We start from the raw sequence: 8,513 nt of genomic DNA, 5'->3' as shown, positions 1-8,513 counted from the left end.
ATAGGGTGCCAAGTCCCGAATTTAGGGTTTCTCAAACCCTGATCAACTCGCCGAGTCGGTCCTCCGACTCGTCGAGTAGGTCACTTAACCCGCGACCCGGAATGCGCTCCTACTCGTCGAGTCACCCCTCCTACTCGACGAGTCTCCTTTTGATTTTGAGGTTTTTCTTTCTTTTCTAGGTCTTCTGAATTCGGGGTGTTACAAAAATGCCATGCTTTTACTATGAAGGGTTAAACATGAAACTTACAAATTTTCCAAGTGTTACAAAATCCAACAAAGATAATAATAAAAGTAAACCAACTTATACACACAAAATATTTGTATGAATGAAAGTAAGGTTCGTGTTCTCACAAATACACAATAACAATCTCATGCCAAATATGAAGACATTTTGAGGCCAGACGAATCCGAGGTGGATTGGCAAACACCGCGGCGCCACCTCGGTAAGCGTTGCTCAAAGACGATACTCAACACCTTTCTACCGAGTTCAAAACCCACTCTTCACCCAATGAGCTAACGACTCATTTAAAAGAAAAAATTTTAAAAATAACTATAAGTACAACCCTACATTCCTTCACATACCACATCAAAACCTTCTTTTCCACTCTCTCGAAAAAAGTCATCTTCATCGTCGGGTTTTTTTTTTATGTATTTCTTAAATCGACCATAGATGTCATTCAAGAGGCTGAGAGGCTGAACAGAAGATAGAAGAACCAAGTCAACAATTTGTCGAAAATGCTCGTCGGAAAAAAGAAGGTTCATACAAATCGTGAAGCTTCTCACCAACGCCTCATGCAAGATTATTTTGAAGAACACACGAATTTTCAAGGATATTATTTTCGTCGGAGGTTCCGTATGCACAAACATTTGTTTCAGTGTATAGTCAACGACGTCACGACATCATGTCTATATTTTCCAACGACGTGTAAATGCTAGAGGTACAATTGGTTTTACCCCCTTACAAAAAGCACCGATTACTTCATCAACTAGCATATGTCACTTTCCCCGATGCACTAGATGTGAATTTTAGGATGTCCGGACGTACTGCATGACAAAACCTTCACAAATATTGTAAGTATGACATGAGATTGTATTGTCCATGATATTTGCACAAACCTACTTGTAGTGACATCCAACTATCATATACTCATCATTCGAATGTGCACGACTTCCCTGTAATTTTAGTAAGCCTAGATTACCTCCGCCGGGAATGGGGCAATTGCCTAAATGCACATCAATGCCAATACATCCGAGGTGATCATGGTTATCCAACTATCATACTTGAAGCGGTGGCCTCACATGATTTGTGGATATGTCATGCATTCTATGGTTCTGCTGGTTCCTGAATGATATAAATATGCTTAACATGTCTCCGTTATTCGACGACATGTATAACGTGACCACACCAGATTCTTTGTTTGATGTGCGTGAATATCATATAGGTACGAGTATTATCTTGTGGATGAGATCTATCCGGAGCGTTCTTGTTTTGTGAAGTCATTGTCTTTTGTCTTAATGATCAAAAAAGGTTAAAGTTTAAGAGAGTTCAAGAGAAGACAATGAAGGATGCTAAACAAGCGTTTGACGCTCTTAAAAAACGTTAGCATATATTTAAATATCCTGTAGTTTTTTTTGACGAGAAGAAAATGAGTGAGATGATGTATACTTGTATCATATTGCATAATATGATTCTCGAAGATGAAAGAAATGCAATATGTGAGTATAATGAAAACGAGATCGTTTCACCGACACAAACATTTGAAGTTGGAAGCGACGAGTACTTGTCGAGCGTGCATACTTCAACAAACCTAACACCAACCCATTTTATAAAATTACAAGCTTGTTATCCTTCTAACCCGTTTTACTTTCAACTATCTACTTATAGACAATCCGATTTAATTTCACAAATCCAATGAATAAAAGAAAAAACATTAGCTAAAAAGAAAATACGTCACATGAGTTGAATGGTCAAGAAAATTGAAAGCATTTGAAATGTATTTTTGATGCATTAAGATATTTATATTTTATTTCAAAATATTCCCAGTTAAGTAAAGTTTATTTGATCGATTGGGTTTATTTGTAATCTAAAGACCTCTTTAATACACTTGAGCATCAAGGTTTGCGTACAAACTGTGTGAGATTTATATTTTATAATACATAATTTAAAAATAAAATTAAATAAATAAAAAATAAAACCCAAACCTGAACGACAATGGGTTCGATGCCTCATTCGGAGAAGACGTTCAACCCCCTTTGTGAATTGTGATCTTCGATTTCCCCAAATAATTCCCAAAAATCGACAAAGTGAAAGGAAGCAAGATCATAACTCAGAAGTTTGTCACCTCTGCTAGTGCGCGAGGTCCACGACGGACGACTCTCGCCTTGCCCGGAGGATGCGCAAAAGGTAAACTTTGGTTTTTTGTTCTTCGATCTGGTTCTTCCTTAATCTACTAAATTCAATTATGCATTCCATAAATCGGCATCAGATTCTAAGTTGGTTACAATTCCATCTCGTTTATTCGATTTGTAGGTTACCGTTTCTTCGGATTCTGTAACGATTGTTGTTTGTTTGATTATTGAAATGAAATGAAGTCGATTTAAGCTCAATTATGTATACATGAGGTGTTTTTGCTCTTTTTGAACTGATGAAGATTGGGATCTGAGATTTTAGTGTGACATATTTCAGGATTTAATTTGCCTGTTTAACTCAACTTCATGAATTGTAACAACTACATGAAGAATTCGAATGTTTTTACTATCATAAACACGATTACACCTAACCAGCAATTCAGATTTTTGTTTCCCTCTGATTTTAAAAAGAGTTATATACATGAAAATCTGATTTACCAATCCAAGTGCATTGTGCCTAAGAACCCTATATTCTCCCCCAATTTCTAACAGCAACCTTATGCCATTGGTGATTGGTTTATTGAGCATATACATTTGCATACAATGTTTATTGATTTTGTGATCCTCCATTTCTCTTTTTGAAGGTGGTTATGATCTGCCAAGATCCAATCTGATAAAATCTATCAACAATTTGCTCTGATATAAACATGGGGTGCCCGAATCAACTACCCGAAGGAGTAACAGCTGCCCGAGACACCAAAGATTGTTCCCCTTCCTCTTCCTCCTCTTCCTCCTCCTCTTCTTCTTCTTCTACTTCTTCAGCATTCATGGTGAATTCAGAAATCGGTGCAGTTTTAGCAGTTATGAGAAGAAACGTTCGATGGGGTGTTCAATACATGGACAATGAAGATCAATTAGAACACCCTTTAATCAAATCCTTCAAAGAAATTCGAAAAAAAATCTTCTCATGGCAACATCAATGGCACACCATAAACCCTATTCTTTACCTTCAACCCTTTTTAGATGTGATTCAATCGGATGAAACAAGTGCTCCAATAACCGGTGTTGCATTATCATCACTTTACAAATTCTTAACCCTTGAAGTTCTCGATCTTGACACTGTGAATGTATCCGATGCATTGCATTCGATTGTTGATGCTGTTACAAGCTGTAGATTTGAGGTGACTGATCCTGCTTCTGAAGAGGTGGTTTTGATGAAGATTTTGCAGGTTTTGTTGGGGTGTATGAAGAATGAAGCTTCGGTTAAATTGAGTAATCAGCATGTTTGCAATGTGGTGAATACTTGTTTTCAGATTGTTCATCAAGCAGGGGCAAAAGGGGAATTGTTGCAGAGAACAGCTAGGCATACTATGCATGAGTTGATTAGATGTGTTTTTATGCATCTCCCAGATGTTGTGAATAAGGAAGATGAGGTTACTCATGAGGTAAGTTGACTTTTTTCTTTCTTCTTTGACTTGATTTTTTTTAGTTTTGTTTATAAATTAGTAATTTGCATATTTTGTTTCCCATTTTGCTATTTGATAATGCTTTAGGTCCCTGAAACTAACACAATTTGTTTTATGTTATAATCACTAAAAATATAAAGTGGAGGGCAAAATGGTCATTTGACTAAAACAAACGGTGTTAGTGTTAGTGTTGGGGAACAAAAGTGCTTTGAATCACTGGAATAAGGACCAAATATGAAAAAAGATTTCTTTTTGGACTGAAATGGGAATGATCAGTATATTAAATTGATTACAAAAATCTACCAAATTTCAGTATTGTACTTTCAATTATTTATTATTAAGATATTGTACTTTTGAAAATTATACCCAATTATAGTAGTGACTGCTGCATTGTATTGTATTTAGATGACATTGCTAATATTTAGTAGATTTTTCCATTTCTTTCTATTTTTTTTTTCTTATGAAGGCATTGTAAATTGAAAAATGAAAAATCTTCTTAATTGACTAATTTTTGTAATTTTATTCGTTTGACTCAGGTCAACGTGCCCAGTAACGAACAATCATCCACGAGTAACGGCTACACCGGTTCAAAAATCGAATCCGTCGGAGGTTCTTTAAATCTTTCCGCCGTCGTACCGGAAGTCAAAATGGATGAAACTTCCGGCGAGGTTGGTCAAACTAAAAACCATGTTGTTACAGAGCCTTATGGTGTTCCATCAATGGTGGAAATCTTCAACTTCCTTTGTTCACTTTTAAACGCGGTAGAACATTCCGGAATAACTCCAAGATCCAACTCACTAGCATATGATGAAGACGTTCCTTTATTCGCCTTGGGTTTAATCAACTCCGCCATAGAATTAGGCGGCGCCGCCCTCAGCCACCACCCGGAGATTCTCGCCTTAGTGCAAAACGATCTGTTCCATAGCTTAATCCAGTTCGGATTGTCTCCAAGTCCGCTGATTCTTTCAACAGTTTGCAGCATCGTTTTGAATCTCTACCATCTCATGCGAGTTAAACTGAAATTGCAGCTCGAAGCGTTCTTCTCTTCTGTTCTCATGAAAATTGCTCTGAATAAACACGGAGCTTCATATCAACAACAGGAAGTCGCGATGGAAACTCTCGTTGATCTTTGTCGGCAACCGACTTTCATCCACGAAATGTACGCGAATTACGATTGCGACATATCGTGTAGCAATGTTTTCGAAGATTTATCCAATTTGTTATCAAAAAGCGCGTTTCCGGTGAATAGTCCGTTATCGGCGATTCACGTTCTTGCCCTAGAAGGATTGATCGCGATGATAAGCGGCATGGCGGAAAGCATCGGCGATGAAGCGCCACCGCTAGAACCAGATCCATCGAGTATTGAAGATCACGAGTCGTTTTGGAAAGTGAAGTGTGAGAATTTCGAGAATCCCGATGCTTGGGTACCTTTCATTCGTAAAATGAAGCATATCAAGAAGAAATTAACAATCGGGTCGGATCATTTCAACCGGGACCCAAAAAAAGGTCTGCAATTTCTCCAAGGAATGTATTTATTACCTGAAACACTCGACCCAATCAGCGTAGCATGCTTTTTACGCTACACTACTGGACTCGATAAAAACCTCGTCGGTGATTATCTCGGAAATCACGATCAATTTTGCATCGATGTTCTTCAAGAATTCGCCGGAACTTTTGATTTCAGGGACATGAATCTCGACATCGCGCTACGTGTTTTTCTAGAAACCTTCAGATTACCAGGGGAATCACAGAAGATTCAGAGAGTTGTTGAAGCATTTGCTGAAAGATATTATGAACAGTCGCCGGATATTCTCGCAAACAAAGACGCCGCCTTGTTATTATCATATTCTTTAATTATGCTCAACACAGATCAACACAACGCTCAGGTGAAAAAAAAGATGACGGAGGAAGATTTCATCAGAAATAACCGGAGAATCAATGGTGGCAATGACCTCCCCCGGGAGTACTTATCAGAACTTTACAGATCAATCAGTGAAAACGAGATTAAAATGACACCTGAACACGGTGTCGGGTTTCCGGTTATGACCCACGATAACTGGGTCGGGTTGATCCATAAATCCCGACAAACCGCTCCATTCATCGTCTGCAATTCCGGCGACAATTCCGGCGACCGGATTAACCACGAAATGTTTGCGATTTTATCCGGGCCCACCGTTGCCGCCTTATCTGTTATTTTGGATCTTGTAGAACAAGAAGATGTTTTACAAGTTTGCATCGATGGGTTTCTTGATGTTGCTAAAATCGCTGGGAGTTATCATCTTGATGATGTTCTAGACGGGTTGCTTGTGTCTCTTTCCAAATTCACAACGTTGCTGATTCCAATGTCGATTGAGGATTCCGTTCTTGCGTTCGGTGACGATTCCAAAGCCCGGAAAGCAACGGTTGCGGTTTTCACAATTGCGAATTCATATGGCGATTACATACGATCAGGCTGGCGAAACATTCTTGATTGTATTCTAAGTTTACACAAATTAGGGCTTTTACCCGCCCGATTAGCCCGTGATGCCGCCGATGACTTCGATTCCGTTTCCGATCCCGATTCCGGGAAATCAATAGTCACCCCGGTATCAACAAAACCCGCGTTACCCCCCACCCGGAAACCATCCGGGCTCATGGGGCGGTTTAGCGAGTTTCTTTACTACGATACCGAAAAACCCGCCCCGCAACCCTCTGAAGAACAAGTGGAAGCTCGGAATCGGGCGATGGAAACCGTTAAAGATTGTCATATTGAAAACGTGTTCACGGAAAGTAAGTTTCTTCAATCGGAATCTCTTTCGAGTCTGGCCCGCGCCCTGATGCTGGGCGCGGGCCCCTCCGGAATCAGTAATTCCGGAGATGACGAAGACGCGGCGATCTTCTGTCTAGAATTACTGATTACCGTCGCGTTGAATAACCGCGACCGGATTATGATTCTATGGCAAGGGGTGTACGAGTACATTGCGAATATCGTTCAATCCGCAGTGATGCCGAGTGCGTTAGTGGAAAAAGCGGTTTTCGGATTAATCCGGATTTGTCGAAGGCTTTTACCGTATAAAGAAGATTTAACCGATGATTTACTAAAATCCCTTCAATTGATTCTAAAACTCGATGCCAGGGTGGCGGACGCGTATTGCGAACACATAACACAAGAAATCATGCGGTTGGTCAAAGTCAACGTCGGTCAAATCAAGTCTCACATGGGGTGGCGGACAATCACCTCGCTTCTATCAATCACCGCGCGACATCCGGAAGCTTCCGAGCCGGGATTCGAAACCCTAGAGTTCATCATGTCGGACGGGGCCCACTTGTTACCCGCGAATTTCGTCCTATGTGTCAACGCGGCTAGGCAATTCGCGGAGTCGCGAGTGGGTGACGTGGCGAGGTCGGTTAAGTCGGTTGATTTGATGGCAGGGTCGGGTGTTTGTTTAGTACGGTGGTCCCGAGAAGCGGAGGAAGCCTCCCTTCAAGTGTACGAAGATATCGGTGAAATGTGGTTGAGATTAGTTCAAGGGTTGAAGAAAGTTTGTTTGGATTCGAGGGAAGAGATACGGAATCATGCGGTTTTGATGTTGCAAAGATGTGTCACGGGTTTAGACGGGATTTATCTTGAAGATGAGATGTGGTTGCAGTGTTTTGAATTGGTGATTTTTGGGGTTGTTAATGATTTATTGGAAATTGTTGAGGAGAAATCGGTGAAAGAATATAGAAATATGGAGGGGACGCTTGTGTTATCGTTGAAGCTTTTATCGAAAGCTTTTTTACATTCGCTGCCGTGTATTTCGAGGTTGGTTTCGTTTGAGAAAATTTGGGTTGGGGTTTTGAATGGGATGAAGCGGTATATGGAGGTTAAGTTTAGAGGGAAACGGAGTGAGAAAATTTACGAATTAGTCCCTGAGCTTCTTAAGAACACTTTGCTTGTCATGAAAGCGACGGGAATCCTTTCGTTGCCGGATTCCGATTCCGGTGGAGGTGGTGATTCCGGTGGGGTATGGAATCAGACTTGGGTACATGTGAAAACGCTAGCACCGTTGTTGCAGTCGGAGGTGTTTCCGGATGAGGAACCGGAACCACGAACCGTGGGTGCCACCGCCCCGGTTCCCGAGGCTAATTTGTTGGTTCCGTGAAGTTTTGAGGGGCAAAATGGGAAATTGGGAATGGGGAGTTTTAGTTGAGTTAAGGACTAAGGACTAAGGAGGTTTTCATATATTTGTATACTTTTAGTACATTGTATAATTGTTGGTCGGAGGTGAACCATGAACAAGTTTTTTTTTGTTTATTATTATTTTGGTATTTGGTTGACTTTGACATTGACATTCACATTGACATTTGTTGACCTTTTGATGAGTCAAAGGGATTTATAGAGGCACATAGATTCTCCTCAAGCATTTTTTTTTTGGTAGCCAGACTTCTCTATCACTTAAACGTCATTGTTCTTTACCGTATAAATCAGATATACATACGATGTTACGAAATTTTTATTGAGTTTATAGAGTAATGTATATATAATCGTGATTTTGTAAACAAGTCGATCTTTTACTGAATGAAAAGGAATGAAGCTAACAAACCCCAGGCGTGTATGTGTGTGGGTTTGCTCGTAAGAAAATTTACTTGATAAATAAGAGCAATTCACAGTATAATTTTAGGAGGTCTATTCATTAAGGTTGGAAGGTTGGAAGGAGTGGTAGTACCACATGCCGA

At 40.1% G+C, this 8,513-nt stretch overlaps 1 protein-coding gene across 1 annotated transcript; it reads left to right on the top strand.

Annotated features, from left to right (window-relative positions):
* The first annotated feature begins 2,181 nt into the window (after positions 1-2,181).
* LOC145167065 (ARF guanine-nucleotide exchange factor GNOM-like) lies at positions 2,182-8,197 on the top strand. The gene is made up of 3 exons (XM_079086150.1): positions 2,182-2,404; positions 2,994-3,794; positions 4,352-8,197. The coding sequence occupies exons 2-3, from the start codon at positions 3,057-3,059 to the stop codon at positions 7,937-7,939; spliced, it is 4,326 nt and encodes a 1,441-aa protein (XP_078942276.1). The 5' UTR covers positions 2,182-2,404; positions 2,994-3,056; the 3' UTR covers positions 7,940-8,197.
* The last annotated feature ends 316 nt before the right edge of the window (positions 8,198-8,513 follow it).

This window comes from Lactuca virosa, chromosome 3, assembly GCF_052849685.1.
Source record: "Lactuca virosa cultivar CGN04683 chromosome 3, Lactuca_virosa_CGN04683_v6, whole genome shotgun sequence".
Lineage (NCBI taxonomy): Eukaryota > Viridiplantae > Streptophyta > Magnoliopsida > Asterales > Asteraceae > Lactuca > Lactuca virosa.
This window is presented reverse-complemented; position numbering and strand designations above follow the sequence as displayed.

Excerpts from the sequence above, each read along its gene's own strand:
- LOC145167065 (XM_079086150.1), top strand. The coding sequence starts at position 3,057 with ATGGGGTGCCCGAATCAACTACCCGAAGGAGTAACAGCTGCCCGAGAC. Across the intron at positions 3,795-4,351 it reads AAGATGAGGTTACTCATGAG|GTCAACGTGCCCAGTAACGA; the intron begins GTAAGTTGACTT and ends CGTTTGACTCAG.